Source organism: Salvelinus sp. IW2-2015, linkage group LG15 (genome assembly GCF_002910315.2).
Source record: "Salvelinus sp. IW2-2015 linkage group LG15, ASM291031v2, whole genome shotgun sequence".
In the NCBI taxonomy this organism is placed as follows: domain Eukaryota; kingdom Metazoa; phylum Chordata; class Actinopteri; order Salmoniformes; family Salmonidae; genus Salvelinus; species Salvelinus sp. IW2-2015.
The window spans coordinates 63,607,602-63,624,718 of NC_036855.1; the positions used below are offsets into that span (position 1 = coordinate 63,607,602).

The 17,117-nt window shown below is 39.9% G+C and overlaps 1 protein-coding gene across 2 annotated transcripts; it reads left to right on the plus strand.

Moving 5' to 3' along the window:
• The first annotated feature begins 432 nt into the window (after positions 1–432).
• Positions 433–16,814, plus strand: LOC111974943 (transcription factor PU.1). Of its 2 annotated transcripts, none has more exons than XM_024003036.2 (5): positions 433–528; positions 9,515–9,605; positions 10,447–10,634; positions 14,450–14,609; positions 14,770–16,814. In XM_024003036.2, the coding sequence occupies exons 1-5, from the start codon at positions 457–459 to the stop codon at positions 15,090–15,092; spliced, it is 834 nt and encodes a 277-aa protein (XP_023858804.1). In that variant the 5' UTR covers positions 433–456; the 3' UTR covers positions 15,093–16,814. The 2 variants fall into 2 exon arrangements, with proteins under 2 accessions (XP_023858804.1, XP_023858805.1); XM_024003037.2 differs by lacking the exon at positions 433–528 and adding an exon at positions 8,922–9,012.
• Positions 16,815–17,117: the final 303 nt, after the last annotated feature.

The window sequence follows — 17,117 nt, forward strand, 5'->3', positions numbered from 1 at the left end:
CAAAACAAATAACTACGACTTACATCTGGATAACCCACGCCCGTAGCAGTGTGTCCACTCCGTTCTATTATAAACAACTCTCTGATATACATCCAAATCAATAAGGGCCCTTGGTGTTCAGTTCATCATATGGTAATCTAATGGAGTCTATGGCATACTACTGGATTGCACCTGCAGTATAAGGCCTGGAAGGAGCAAGTGGCTCCACAGAGGGAGCAGAAATCAGATCACAGACGACTACATCGACCACTACCTCTAATCAAGCTTTGCTTTGTGGCAAGCTGTTTAGTTACCATCTGGTTTAAGGAAGAAGGAGAAGGAGAAGAAGAAGAAAATCTTTTGAGTTTCATCTTAAATTGGTCAAATTAAGGAAGTTTTTAGTTCCCTAGTTAATTCAGTGAGTTATAGAAATCTCAGATTTCTTGCCCTCTGTGGCAATTTGCTTTAACCGACTCAATGGGATTCTCCTGCATTCACAGAGAGCGTACTACTATCCATGCTGCTCCTGGAAGACTTATGAGAGTGACGGTAAGAGTGAGGCTGGCTGGACTGAGAGAGACAGGAGGCGTTTCTTCCCATGAGCATCCTTTGATACAGATTGTAATGTTATGAAATATGTTTTTCTGCTGGTTTCAGCTCAGAGATATATCTGTATAACTAGTGTTGGTATTCTTGCTACTTTTTATTGAATGAAGGAAAGAGTTGATGTAATGACAGAGGAAATTTGGCCTTTGTAGATCACTGGGTTAGTTGTTTGCATTATATCCTTATCCATTATTTGATTTGATAGTCTTGCATAATAAGTTGTTGAAAAATAAATGCTAATTTACTCTTGTTGATCATTAATAGTATATTGTATCTTTGACTGAGAGTCAATGGGTTACATCAAGAGTAAAAATGTACCTTTAAAAGTTATCTTTAGCTAACATCTAGGCAGTAGACCTATGTTCATCACTGGCAGCTAATACTTTGTGTCCACATTTGTCTTCATTTGTTTCTTCTAAATGTAATTACTTGGTTTAGAATATGTTGTTATCACATCAAAACTAATAACAGTACTCTTTAAATAATAACTAGAATGAAGAATGTTTGGTAACACTGTTTGGATAGTCCATCTGTAGATGCTCTACAGACAGCATCAGTAACATTTCAACTAACTATCTACTAACCTTAGCTCTAAGCCTAACCATTATCCTAACCCTTATTCTGAACCTAACCCTAATCATGACCTTAGCAAGAAGTTGCTTATCAACATAATGAGTTGGAAAATCCGGACTATCCAAATAAAGTGTGAGCGAATGTTTTACTGGGCTATAACATGTTTCCAACTATTCAAGCTAAATTACTCTAGTTGTTCAAGAGAGTTTGTCAGAGGATGATTACGTAAATTATGTCAAAACCAGCACAGTGTGGACATTGATCTGGAGAAATTTTGGTCAAACAGAATAGATAGACGGAGTGCAACATTTCCTGTTGCGACGGTCTATGTATCCTGTTTTCCACAGTCAGTGGTCATGCATGTCATCCCCTTGTGAGAGGGTCTGTGGGTACGTTCTCGTGACCCGAAAGTGTGAGGCCACAGAGGTCTGGTAGAGGCTCTCTGTCTGTCCGAATTAAACTGACAGATTATGACATATAAGTAATCAAAGGTATCAGTTAAAGCCAGATATAGTCCTGACTAGAAATGTAGGCCTACATTGTGACTATTTTGCAAACCGTAAGAATACTTTTGCCACTATTATACAGTTGAAGTCGGAAGATTACATACACTTTAGCCAAATACATTTAAACTCAGTTTTTCATAATTCCTGACATTTAATCCTAGTAAAAAATCCCTGTTTTAGGTCAGTTAGGTTCAAATCAAAATCAAATCAAATCAAAGTTTATTTGTCACTCGCGCAGAATACAACAGGTGTAGACCTTACGGTGAAATGCTTACTTACAGGCTCTAACCAATAGTGCAAAAAAGGTTTTAGGTGAACAATAGTTAGGTAAAGAAATAAAACAACAGTAAAAAGACAGGCTATATTCAGTAGCGAGGCTATAAAAGTAGCGAGGCTACGGTTAGTCAGGCTGATTGAGGTAGTATGTACATGTAGATATGGTTAAAGTGACTATGCATATATGATGAACAGAGAGTAGCAGTAGCGTAAAAGAGGGGTTGGCGGGTGGTGAGTGGGACACAATGCAGATAGCCCGGTTAACCAATGTGCAGGAGCACTGGTTGGTCAGCCCAATTGAGGTAGTATGTACATGAATGTATAGTTAAAGTGACTATGCAAATATGATAAACAAAGAGTAGCAGCAGCGTAAAAAGAGGGGTTGGGGGGGGCACACAATGCAAATAGTCCGGGTAGCCATTTGATTACCTGTTCAGGAGTCTTATGGCTTGGGGGTAAAAACTGTTGAGAAGCCTTTTTATCCTAGACTTGGCACTCCGGTACCGCTTGCCATGCGGTAGTAGAGAGAATAGTCTATGACTGGGGTGGCTGGGGTCTTTGACAATTTTTAGGGCCTTCCTCTGACACTGCCTGGTGTAGAGGTCCTGGATGACAGGCAGCTTAGCCCCAGTGATGTACTGGGCCGTACGCACTACCCTCTGTAGTGCCTTGCGGTCAGAGGCCGAGCAATTGCCGTACCAGGCAGTGATGCAACCAGTCAGGATGCTCTCGATGTTGCAGCTGTAGAACCTTTTGAGGATCTCAGGACCCATGCCAAATCTTTTTAGTTTCCTGAGGGGGAATAGGCTTGTCGTGCCCTCTTCACGACTGTCTTGGTGTGTTTGGATCATTCTAGTTTGTTGTTGATGTGGACACCAAGGAACTTGAAGCTCTCAACCTGCTCCACTACAGCCCCATCGATGAGAATGGGGGCGTGCTCGGTCCTCCTTTTCCTGTAGTCCACAATCATCTCCTTAGTTTTGGTTACGTTGAGGGATAGGTTGTTATGCTGGCACCACCTGGCCACGTCTCTGACCTCAACCCTATAGGCTGTCTCGTCGTTGTCGGTGATCAGGCCTACCACTGTTGTGTCATCTGCAAACTTAATGATGGTGTTGGAGTGCCTGGCCATGCAGTCATGGGTGAACAGGGAGTACAGCAGAGGACTGAGCACGCACCCCTGGGGAGCTCCAGTGTTGAGGATCAGCGTGGCAGATGTGTTGCTACCTACTCTCACCACCTGGGGGCGGCCCGTCAGGAAGTCCAGGATCCAATTGCAGAGGAAGGTGTTTAGTCCCAGGATCCTTAGCTTAGTGATGAGCTTTGAGGGTACTATGGTGTTGAACGCTGAGCTGTAGTCAATAAATAGCATTCTCACATAAGTGTTACTTTTGTCTAGGGGGGAAAGGGCAGAGTGGAGTGCAATAGAGATTGCATAATCTGTGGATCTGTTTGGGCGGTATGCAAATTGGAGTGGGTCTAGGGTTTCTAGGATAATGGTGTTGATGCCATTACCAACATTTCAAAGCACTTCATGGCTACGGACGTGAGTGCTACGGGTCTGTAGTCATTTAGGCAGGTTGCCTTTGTGTTCTTGGGCACAGGGAATATGGTGGTCTGCTTGACACATGTTGGTATTATAGACTCAATCAGGGACATGTTGAAAATGTCAGTGAATCACCACTTTATTTTAAGAATGTGAAATGTCAGAATAATAGTAGAGAGAATGATTTATTTCAGCTTTTATTTCTTGCATCACATTCCCAGCGGGTCAGAAGTTTACATACACTCAATTAGTATTTGGTAGCATTGCCTTTAAATTGTTTAACTTGGGTCAAACATTTCGGGTAGCCTTCCACAAGCTTCCCACAATAAGTTGGGTGAATTTTGGCCCATTCCTCCTGACAGAGATGATGTAACTGAGTCCGGTTTGTAGGCCTCCTTGCTCGCACATGCTTTTTCAGTTCTGCCCACACATTTTCTATAGGATTGAGGTCAGGGTTTTGTGATGGCCACTCCAATACCTTGACTTTGTTGTCCCTAAGCCATTTTCCCACAACTTTGGAAGTATGCTTGGGGTCATTGTCCATTTGGAAGACCCATTTCCGACCAAGCTTTAACTTCCTGACTGATGGCTTGAGATGTTGCTTCAATATATCCACATAATCTTCCTTCCTCATGATTCCATCTATTTTGTGAAGTGCACAAGTCCCTCCTGCAACAAAGCACTCCCACAACATGATGCTGCCATGCCCGTGCTTCACGGTTGGGATGGTGTTCTTCAGCTTGCAAGCTTCCCCCTTTTCCTCCAAACATAACAATGGTCATTATGGCCAAACAGTTCTATTTTTGTTTCATCAGACCAGAGGATATTTCTCCAAGAAGTACAATCTTTGTCCCCATGTGCAGTTGCAAACCGTAGTCCGGCTTTTTTATGGCGGTTTTGGAGCAGTGGCTTCTTCCTTGCTGAGCGGCCTTTCAGGTTATGTCGATATAGGACTCGTTTTACTGTGAATGTAGATACTTTTGTACATGTTTTCTCCAGCATCTTCACAAGGTCTTTTGCTGTTCTGGGATTGATTTGCACTTTTCACACCAAAGTACTTTCATCTCTAGGAGACAGAACGCATCTTCTTGCAAAAGACTCTAGGCTGTTGGGGGCCCTAAGCGGTATGACAGCTGCGTGGTTCCATGTTGTTTATACTTGGGTACTATTGTTTGTACAGATGAACGTGGTACCTTCAGGCATTTGGAAATTGCTCCCAAGGATGAACCAGACTTGCGGAGGTCTACAATTCTTTTTCTGAGGTCTTGGCTGATTTCTTTTGATTTTCCTATGATGTCAAGCAAAGAGACAATGAGTTTGAAGGTAGGCCTTGAAATACATACACAGGTACACCTACAATTGACTCAAATGATGTCAATTAGCCTATCTGAAGCTTCTAAAGCCATGGCATCATTTTCTGGAATTTTCCAAGCTGTTTAAAGGCACAGTCAACTTCGTGTATGTAAACTTCTGACCCACTGGAATTGTGATACAGTGAATTATAAGTGAAATAATCTGTCTGTAAACAATTATTGGAAAAATTACTTGTGTCATGCACAAAGTAGATGTCCTAACCAACTTGCCAAAACTATAGTTTGTTAACCAGAAATATGTGGAGTGGTTGAAAACGAGTTTTAATGACCCCAACCTAAGTGTATGTAAACTTCCGACTTCAACTGTAGCCTGTAAAAAATAAAAAATTAACTCAAATTAGTTTAGACCAGGGATGGGCAACTTTGATGGGGATGGGGGCCACAAAAAATCTGAACTCGGTCTGCGTACCCACATCCATACCCACACATGCAGTCAGTTGCAAAAGACTCTGCTTTTGGGGGCCCTAAGCAAAAAACATTTTGGGTGGGGGGGTGCCACCTTGCAAGCAAAATATTTTGCAGCAGAGAGAAAAAAATGTAAGCTGCAATATGTAACTTTTCATGCAATTCTACTAATTTTGCCATGGGTGGAGATAAATGTTTGCAGTTTTTAACATGATATTTGAGTAAGAGTGACAAACAAAATCAATCGGGGCTCCCCAGATTGTAATTGGACCATGATTACTAGAAGTTTAGATACAGTAGCTAGACTAACTTAACAATCCCAAAAATATTTAGCTGACAGGGGCTAATTGACTGACTGTCAGTGACTGACATAACAATAGAAAAACTGCTGATGCAAAACCACATTTTCGAAATTGCACCTTGTGTATTCTACTATTCTAACTCAAAACAGTAAGTTGAGACCCTGACTGATCCTCGCTCCAGTGTATTTTCTGTATTGCTAAATGAGTACTAATGTCACACTGTGGCCCTGAGAACTCAGGGTATTAAAGACATAGCGGGCTGTGAAGTAAGAGGTGTCAATGTGACTGCTTGCTTATAAGGATGCTTTAGCCATCAGAGATATGCATCTTGTGAATATAACTGCATTCAGACATCTCAGGTTGTCGAGTACTCAGTCACTCGCTTTCGTAGCCTAAAACCAAAGCGTCCATGGGTGCACGTGATACAGTAAACACAGCATCCGTGTGCCTGTAGCAAAATTACACACTGAACTTCTGGGCTGGTTTCCCAGACCTAGTCTTGTATTAAAAAGCATGTTTTATAAAGTATTGCCATTAATTAAGTATTTATATTCCAGTAAAATACTTTATCTGGGTCCAGGCTCTTTGTCCACAAGTCGTTGGTGGAAACCAAACACAGTAGACATTTTATTTACTGTGTTTTACCAAAGAAAGAAGCTGGTCTGATCTGTCAGGGACTGATAATATACGATACGTATTATGTTTCCTTACTGTATGAAAAGGCCCAATGTGATCAGACAAGACAATCACTGAAATACCCCTATATATTTATATTTTAAGTTTTGCGGCCTAGATCATACTGAAGTTTAGACACACAAATGGAGTCATTCACAGCAACCCCCCCATAAGGAACTGAATCTAAAAGAGAATTTCCCAGTTCCTCTTTTACATAGTGGTGTGTGTGTGGGGGTGTGAGTGTGTGTGTGTGTGCGTGCATGTGTGATGCTGAAAATGATGATGGTCAAGACTGAAGTTGACTAACAGTAGAAATGTAAAACCAAATTATAGGCCTGATTCTGTTTGAATGTTATCTGCCTATTTCCTGTAACTTTTTACATTGTGAGAAACACACATTTTATGTATTGAGCCATTCATTCAAACACAGAATTGAAAGTGTGTTCTTGTCTTTCCCAAAATGGGATGAGCACAATGATGCCTGTTTAGGTTTCATCTTGTTCTTAGCTGTCGAAGGCCTAGTAATCTGAAGCCTTATGTAGTAGACATGTATGTGGATGTACTTTGTAAAGCAAGGTACAGGGGAACAGAAATTACAGTATATCATACTCGTCAAACTAACTATAGTGCTGTCCATGAGGCTGAGGGACCGACCTCTTACTGAGATGTCCACCGATCTCCACCTAATAGTTTTAAACAGATCTGGGAAACCTGAATGATTCCTGACAAAGCAGCATATTTTTGTGTTAGAGAAAAAAATATATATTCAAAAAAAGAGTCGTTGTGTGCACTGAAAATAGCCGTGGTGAAAATAGCGTGCTGGGCTTGCTGTAACGCACATAGTGTATTAATACAAAATGTCATCAGTTTAGCTCAGACAGCTGTGATTAACATGGGGGCCATGGACAGGCTGTGTGGTTTCAGCAGACCTACAAGTGGTAGAAGGATGCAGGGGACTCAAATTATAACCCCAGACCATGCAAGCAAGGCAAACTGAAAAGCCACGTATGTACAGGTCTACCAAATTAAGATTGTTATACCGCAACCAAGTCAAACTGATTGTTTGCCTTTGTTAATGTTGATTATTAAACAAAGAACGCACTGTATTTGGTGCTACGTAGCACATCAAAACATCAGATAAGGTTATAACAATTCATAGAAAATTCAACATAGTGTTTGATAGAGATGAAGGAGAGGAAAAACAATAGAATACATGGACATCCATAATAAAGCAAATTTGACTACAGGGTTTTTGGTTGTGTGTTATATTAAGCTTTGAACAACCAAGGGAATATAATAATCATTCCGAAATTATCTTCAGTGCGATTTGGATCTTACTGTCTACAGTATTTCAAGTGTCTGGTCATTATCAGACTGATGCACTCTTCCGCTGTCCAAACCTACACAAGCCTGTCAGTGGAGGCTTGGCTTGTGTCCTCACTTTTCTTCAAGTTAAAACAGAGATGTTATGTCAGGGAGAGATACCTGAGACAGATAGGGCTGGATTCCCAGACACTGCCTAGTCTTGGATAAAAAAGCATTCTCATACTGTGTCCTGTAAACCAGACCATAGGGTCAGGAGAGAGGGTCATCTGAGTCTAGTAGCAGAGCTACTGTACACTGTACTCATTGTGAAGAAGAATATTTTGGTGAGAAAAACACATTTGGTCAGAAAATATTATATTTGCGATTTCTCAAGAATCCCCCCACCAACACTACTATTGTCACAGGAGGTGTTTTATCTCCTCTCCCTTAATCTCCACAGCTGTTGCAGGATTGCAAAAAGGAAGTGGCATGATTTTATCTGTCCAGCTAATCTACACACAGATAAAACAGTTGTTTGGATAGAAATATAGAAGAATTCATCGATGTATGTGAGTCATTATTTCATTGATATGGTTAGAACTCAAGCTACTGGTTTGTTTTTTAATTGACATATTTAGACCAGTTTATCTGAAGGGATAGCATAGTATAGGGAATAACAGGGGTCCAAGTGCCGAACCTTGCTGAAAACCAAATCCAATGTACACACTGATACTGGTCTGAGAAGTAGGAATTAAACCAGTTTAAAATGTGAAATGACAATGTTTAGGTATCTGGCATTGAAACATGCTAAACATGTTTAATATGATATTTGTAATATTCATCTAGATTTCCATAGTGTATGCAAGGTATATGAATATGGATACCTGCACTTTAGCCACACAAAAAAAACACATTTAATTTGGTTGGCAAAATTTGGTCACAATGAGATGCAAAGATACTATCCACTGACAGATGATGCTATGCTAGAAGACTGACAGTTAAGACAGGCCTTGAAATGATTGGCTGGTTTGGGAGGCGACACAATTGAGCCTTAATAAATGTGAGATGTTAGAATCTCCCCCTGACAAATCACCAATGACCAGGAACCGCCACCAGACACACTGAGATGTGTACACCCACAAAGATATACAGAAGTCAAAATATCAGGTTCCCTTTTAATTTTCAGTCATTGAGTAGGGCTATTTTATTTTATTTTATTAGACAGAATTTGAGTCTCAGAGAATAGCTTGGCTTACAAGTGGATAAAGTTGTGTAGGCAGAGGGAGACATTTTGGGTTTCGTTTGGTGAGAGGAAATTTGGTAAACGTTGTGCAATGGTGCGGGAAAAGTTTTGAAAGAGTGTGAGAAACAATTGCAAGCTAAGTGCCTGAAGTAGGTCGGTTCAAGAAGAAGCCTTCATGTTGCATCCGTACAGAATGGAGGGGTACCTCATCTCACCTGGTCCTGTAAGTACACAATGAGTCAAACAATTTGTGTTAATTCAGTTATAGGCCCAAGTATATACAGGTATGTGGTGATTTGTTGAGTTTATGTACTTGTTTATATACCACAGGATATACTTATACAGAAAATGCATTAACGTCATTAATTTTCAAACTCTTAAACTGGTACACAATGTTGGTACTTTTGTGGTCTACATACTGGCAAAAGAACAATATTTCTAACATAATAGTTTATACAACTAACAATATGTTTTGTTTCACAAAAATCCATTTTGTAAGGTCATGACCGACCATGAAAAAAACCCAGCAAAAGTATTATAGTAAATGTCAATGAAGTTTAAAAAGCTCAAAATGTTGTTCAACAATGTCATTATCAACAAACATTATCAAGGGAAGAAAGCAATTTGTAATAGATGTTGAGTGTCAGTTCCTTGGAAACAATAGTAAAACATTATGTGAAGTTTTGTTATGATTTCAGTTGAGGATATTATTTTTGTTTTGACAGCCATCAGAAGACATGTACGAACCCGACATCTATAGACAACAGATGTCAGAATATTCATATCCGTATGTCATCGATGCAGAGAGTCAAGGAGGTGAGCTTTAAAACACTACAACATTTTTCCTAGTATTAATACCTCTTGTATTATCTATTGATAATCTTGATAACTATGATACAATGATATACTTTTTAAATGTCCCTTTCTCTGATGAACTTACCATCACATAATTGTAGATTAAATAGACAATCTGAAAATCACTTATACGGAAGTGAATAGTGCCGGCCCAACTAGATATGTGTTTGACCAGGCCTGAGGAAATCACACACAGTAGCTATATTAAAGACAATACTGTACATAAAAGGTATCAAGACACTGCAGCTGGAGCCAACCATGTTGCCCCCATGGAGTACAGGAAACAGATGCCATTTCTGTCAGGCGCTCAACCTACAGTCGTAGAACAACTTTCCCCCCTGGGGTTTATTGAAATGGAGAGGTTCAGTTGTATTTTCTCCTGTAATCAACTGATCCTACTGCCAAGAATAAACTGGTATTTACTAGTACGAGCTGTAGAATTATATAGGATTTGCTCCATTTAACAAACTAAATTATTACAAAATAATAATGGCAAGTCTCTGGTGCAGTGTCAGGACCGAACACAACAGATCACTAAAACATGTGTACATGCGGAACGTTTTAACATATTTGTGACATTCGGGCTAAAAAGAAAGAAAAAGACAACTGCCAAAGCAAAGATGTGTGAACAGGAAACTGCCTAAAATATTTTGCTGAACACTTTTTAAACAAATAGCATACATTGTGTATTTGGAATCTGTAGTCAAATAGGTTTTCTCTATTCAATGCCATCTGAACATTGCCATTTAGTGTACACCTACCTCTTACTCTATGAACAACTAAAATGTTTCTCTCTGTTCAGATCACTGGGACTATCACACCACTCATCATGCTCATCCTCTGGACTTTGACAACCTGCCAGAGGGCCACTTCACTGAGCTCCAGAGTGTCCAGCAACTACATCTACCCAGTATGGCTCGTTACAGCGATGTTGACACTCTCTCTCTGGACCCTGGCCTTGGGGGACACAACCATGCCCTACTTCCACCGGTGAGCCCACCCCCTGACCCCTCTTTTCCTCTAACACAGACAGAGCGTTGGAGTTGGTCATTCTTTTCAAGCAGATGTAGTGTACATGACTAATAGAGAATGTTCTGAATGTTCAGGACTAAAGCAAGTAGCAGAACTTGTTTACATGTCCCCTCTAGTGCAATAGCAATGCTTCAGAAAGGTTTAATAACAGGTAAACATAAAATCAACCATCTGGCTTCAGATAAAATGGCTCAGATAAAGATATGACAATGAAAATGTATCTGGGCTACTGTTTGTTACTGGTGAGCTGTGTTGCGTGGAGGATGTAGGGTGCGCCTACACACAGGTGGTTTGACATTGTGGCCTTTTCCTAACTGGGGCCTGCTGGTGTTGCTACAGAACAATAATCTGCCAACTCACTAACGGCTGATGAACAAATAATTCTTTTTTTAACCAGAAGTGGCCTCCCCAACATTATGTCACACACACACACACACACACACACACACACACACACACACACACACACACACACACACACACACACACACACACACACACACACCACACACACACCACACACAACAACACACACACACACACACACACACACACACACACACTCAAATCATTGTCAGTCTTCTTATTGTAAAATCTTACATTGTAACATTGTAAATATTACACTTTAAACAGAGAGCATTAACTAATGAGTGTGGATGAGAATATCCTTAAAGATGCCTTTTCTATTTGTGAATGGAACTGATTATACTGCCTCAGAGTAGAAACAGTGAGTTTTTAGAACTGTGTGCTGAATGTTTGGACAGGATTTTGCACGGCCAAACATTCAAACTGCTATAACAGCAACCACACATCACACCTCATGCAGCGGGGCGGTGCCCTATAATCTTTTCCACCACTGGGCTAACTTGAGATGATTATATTGTCAAGAACAGGTCAAGGTTAACAGATATACTACTCTTAAAAACATGGCGAAGGTTTGAACTGAGAATCATGAAAATAAAACTTTGAGTTAAAAGTTGTTATTATGGGTAGTCAGACAAATGTGACAATACCTCTAAGATACAACTGGTCTCCTGACTTGAAACAGAGTCAAATGCAGCAAGCTAGCAGTGACATGCTAAGATAATCAGAGCAAGCTAGTTAGCTAAGCATTTAGCAACCTCTTAGCTACTCATGTTGAATTAAAAAATATAACTACTATAGCTAATTAGGTGTCAAATATACAAGTAAGTCAGGTAACATTTGCTTTATTGAAATGTTAAGTTGAATAAGCTATATGACAAAAAACAACAGGGATGGATAGTTATGCTACTCCAGGGGCATCAATATAAAATGCTCAGCTAAACAGTGCTAGCTTGCTAGGTCTCAAATATGCCAGTAAATGTTAGTTTGGGTGAAGATAACCATAGGATTTAGAAAAGGGCAATTCCACGACTCAGATTTTTCACTTAAAATGTATGCCAAACAAAACTGATTTATTTTAAAGTTTAACAAACCATACAGTGCACAAGGACTCTATGCACAAGGGCTACATTTAACAATTACACAGAAAATTTAACAAAAACACATTTACTGGAAGAACTGTACAGATTCAAAGTTTGGTATCAGAATTTCTGTAAAATCTCCCTCAGTTTTTTATGTGTCCACATTTTCCAAAAACTCAGAATTAAGAATTCAGAATTAGGATTCAACAATGTCTGCAGAAATAATGGGGTGTCAGCTATGGCACGACACCTTGACTTTGAAAAAATCTATTTTGGTTATGGAACTACAATAAGTGAAGTGGATTTACACCGGGTAAATTAATTGCGGTAACAAAGTTTCATCATGGGTCCCTGATTTGTACTACACAGAAATGCTTAATTATGGATATGAATGTCATTCCCTTCATGGGGATCTATCCTAAATAGGTACACAAAGGTATACATATGCAATATCCTCCTTCGCATATTTGGGGATTATTCTACACAACGGCTATTATTTTAATGAGCTCTGCCCCCAAACGAGACCAAATTTGCTTGGAAATGTGCTTTTTCTTTACTGTACTAAACTCTACTCTACTTTTATTTACTGTACTGTATAGTACTGTGTTGTCCAAACTTGTGAACCCAATTGTGGTTTGTGACTACTGTGATTTCCCATTGTAGCCAGTTAAATTGCATAAATCCCATTACCGATTTTTGGGAAGTTCCATTATCAATTTGGTAACAGAATTTAGAGATTTTATCACATAATAATTTATTAACAAAATTGATATCAGTAAAAACACTATAATAATTGATAGGTTTACCTTTACTTGTTACTTCTGTGAACTTTCATTATCCTCCCTCCTCATGAAGGAGAGAAATTAGAAAATATCTTAAAGATATGTGGGGTTTTGGTAACGGAATTTCAAAGCACAGGGCAATGTTCTTAAACTTATAGAAGGCAGAAACATGTAAATATGAAAGTGTTGATATTAGTTGGCAGGAGTCTTTACTTCAACATTATTGTAATTTTTAGGATGGAAAATGGTTGAAAAATGTATATCTGTCTTAATTTCTCCTATGAACTTCACATGTTGTTGCTCATGGGTCCTTTTACATGGAAATGACCATATGTCCATGGTTGCCCTTAGGGCACCAAAGTGATCTTAACCCAAATTAACATTAGTGCCCCCGGGGAAGAATTTAAACAGTTTATTCCAGTCTGCTTAAAGTCTACCCTTAGGGCACCAAGTGATCTTGACCCAAACTCACATTTCTGCCCCCAGGGTAGCATAAACAGTCTGTTCCATTTTTTGTTGTTGATATCGCTTATTCAACTAAACTTTTAATAAAACAAATATTAACTGACCTACTGGCAGATTTGAGACCTAACTTGCTAGCTATTTTTATTTTATAATTCAACATTAGTAGGAGGTAGGTCTCTGCTCAGCTAAGCTACATTTAGCTTAGCATTTTACTTTTCTTCCCCCAGAAGTTTATATAGCTTATTCAACTAAATACTTTGACAAAGTAAATGGGATTTACAGGTACATTCAAGACCTAGCTAGTTATATTCTATGACTCAATATTATATTTATAAATTCAACATGAGTAGCTAAGAGGTTGCTAAATGCTTAGCTAGCTTTCTTGCTCTAATTAGCTTAGCATAAGGCTGCTAGTTTTCTACATTTTACTCTTTGCTTCAAGTCAGGAGACCAGTTGTATCTTAGAGATACTGTCACATTTGTTTGACTACTGTAACACAAACATGATTTTAAAACATTACAACTTGTAACTCAAAGTTATTTACAAGATTCAGAGTTCGAAACCAATCGGATTTGTTCTGCACCAAACCAATCAGATTCCTTCTGCCCTTATAACAAAGTTGACTAAACTTTAAGTAAATCTGCATTTAAGCTCTTTTTCTCCCACATTATATGTGGGAGAGAATCTTTTTAAGTATTCATTCAACTCTACTTGATACTTGATACATTCAAGGGAGTGATGATTCACAGGAGACTGGTGAGGGGAGGACAGCTCATAATGATGGCTGGAATGGAGTGTTTGATACCATTCCATTTATTCTGCCATTACTATGTGCCAGTCCTCCTTATTTAAGGTGCTACCAGCCACCTGTGGTGGGGATAGTTGATTGGGGGAGTAAAAACGGTTGCCGTCATTAATAACACTTGCGCCTCACTGTGTATATAACATGATCAGCATGGTATCTAATTTGTTTAGTTGTAATTTCTCAGTGAATACTGCTCCAAAAATAATGCATTGTAATTGTAATGATGGTTTTGTATTGTAATGACTACATGGTTATTGTTGTTTGTGGTGTCCAAGGTGCCATATTACCCTCGAGCCATGGGCTACTTGCACCCCTCTCCTCAGACGATGAGGAGCTCAGACGACGAGGAGCCAGGAGGCCGCAGCCCTCCACTAGAAGTGTCTGATGAGGAGTGTCTGAGGGACCACATCGCCCACGTAACAAGGGGAGAATTGGGTAAGGAATTAATTCATAAATGCATACCTAATATCTCACATGTTTGATTTAGCTTCTGAGGTCACAATAATCCTACTCCATGTAGGTCATAGGTAGGGAACATCCTCAACTGATTCATTGCAGGTTTAACCATTTTGTACTTTTATCAACATTAATATAGGCAACAAGAAGAAGATCCGTCTGTACCAGTTCCTGCTGGATCTGCTGAGGAATGGGGACATGAAGGACAGTATCTGGTGGGTGGACAAGGACAAGGGCACCTTCCAGTTCTCCTCGAAACACAAGGAGGCACTGGCACATCGGTGGGGCGTACAGAAGGGCAACCGCAAGAAAATGACCTACCAGAAGATGGCACGGGCTCTTCGCAACTATGGCAAGACAGGCGAGGTCAAAAAGGTCAAGAAGAAGCTGACTTATCAGTTCAGTGGTGAAGTGCTGGGGGGGAGGTCTCACTTGGAGAGGAGGCCATATTCCCATTTGTAGAGGGAGAAACATAGTGGAAGTCCTGAAGAAGGGTAGAGTGAGAGAGAGAGAGAGAGATAGTTAACTGTATATAGTATGCAAGATGGTTATCAATGTAATAACTATTGTTTGTGTTCAAATCAACAATAACTGTTTTTGCTGCTCTTGTAAAAAGCATTTATGTGAACGTCAAACCCAGTGTCTTAATGGAATCTGACAATTAGCAAATTTTGACTCAATGATTGCACACACACATCTGGACCTTTTACATTCCATAGCACTTAGAAACAGGGCCGTTTTAAATGATACTGTCAATCATTATCACCAGAATGCTTACAGGAGTGGTAATACAGATGACCACTCGAAGTCCTCAGAGATCTCCTTTCTTAAAGCTGTCTGTGTTCACCGACTTCTACGCACTGTTGGACTCACTGACCATTGTGCACATTTGACATCAATTAGAATTGGATGCAATGTAAACAAACAAAAAGACTGATAAAGAACTCTTTAGCATTAATGACATTGATTTGATACTCTGAGATGCACTGACTTTGGAAGAGCAATTCGTGTTGCTTAACCTTTGCTGTAGCAGCACACAAACACAACATATTATACATAAGCTTTTGCTAATCAGAATTGAGTATTCAGCCAAGCCGTGGTATAAAGCTTGTATATTTGTATGATGGTACTACATGTGTATTACATACTAACTCATGTTAGCTCAAGACTTTGGGAAGTAAACCCTTCTGAACATTGGGAGACTTAACCTGCAACCTTTCCGGACTGTCCCCTTGACCATTACTTCCCTGTCACATCCCATTGACTTGTTCCTGAAATGGGGTAGGGTGAAGAGGCTTATCACCCAGCCCTTATTATCTGCTTGTGTTCGGAGATGAAGCACAGACCTTTGCCTCCTCTGAGCTAGGGTGCAATCTATTCCTAGCCTAGGAATACCAACACAGGGATATTTCTCCCATGCTCTCAATCATAGACCCCTGTTTGAACTGTATGATAGTGTATATGACCAGTTATTTTCCCGTACTCTATGTGCTCTCTGTATAATGCATGTTGGCATGTTTGTATGTTGGCATGACTCAGTTACATATCTGCACGTGATGAACTTGAAAGCATTTCTATTTCTCACTCGTCATGTGGTTTTAGTCGACTCATCCTCACATTGTTCCAGCACATCACAGACTGGCTTTAGCAAATCCTCTGGGAATCACAGCCATGTACGCAGAACCCCAGTGGCCGAGCCAGATAATATATAGACATGTGGGCAGCCATGGAGACTTTACTGGGCCCACTGGCAGCAKACAAGGCCACCCCRTCCYCCACCATCCACCCACCCCCAGCCCAGTTATGTGGCAGCYGAAGCCTGTAGGTGTAAATAATTCTGGGTGCTGACACAGCTCTATGATGGGAGCACAGGGCACAGTCTGCAGTGAAAAGTGACGCAAAGTGAGGTATCCAGGGAGAACACCATCAAGAGACAGATAATAGTTTTAAGTGTATTTTCCCTACAGCACCTCTGGGATAAATCAATTAATAAATACAACTGAAAAGGAGACATAAAGGACAGGGATATAGTTAGAATAATTCAATTGAATAATGCAAAATCATAGAAACAGTGAGGATTGATTTAAGTGAACCCTCCTGCATTTATTACTGACTGAGCAATAAAACAAGGTTGAAAATAAAAACATATACAGTACCAGTCAAAAGTTTGGACATACATACTCATTCAAGGGTTTTTCTTTATTTCTGCTACTTTCTACATTGTAGAAACTATGAAATCATGTAGTTACCCCCCAAAAAATTATATTGTACATCACAATATATTTTAGATTCTTCAAAGTAGCCACCCTTTTCCTAAATGACAGCTTTCAACACTCTTGGCATTCTTTCAACCAGCTTCCCCTGGAATGCTTTTCCAATAGTCTTGAAGGAGTTCTCACATATGCTGAGCACTTGTTGGCTGCTTTTCCTTCACTCTGCGGTCCAACTCATCCCAAACCATCTCAATTGGGTTGAGGTCGGGTGATT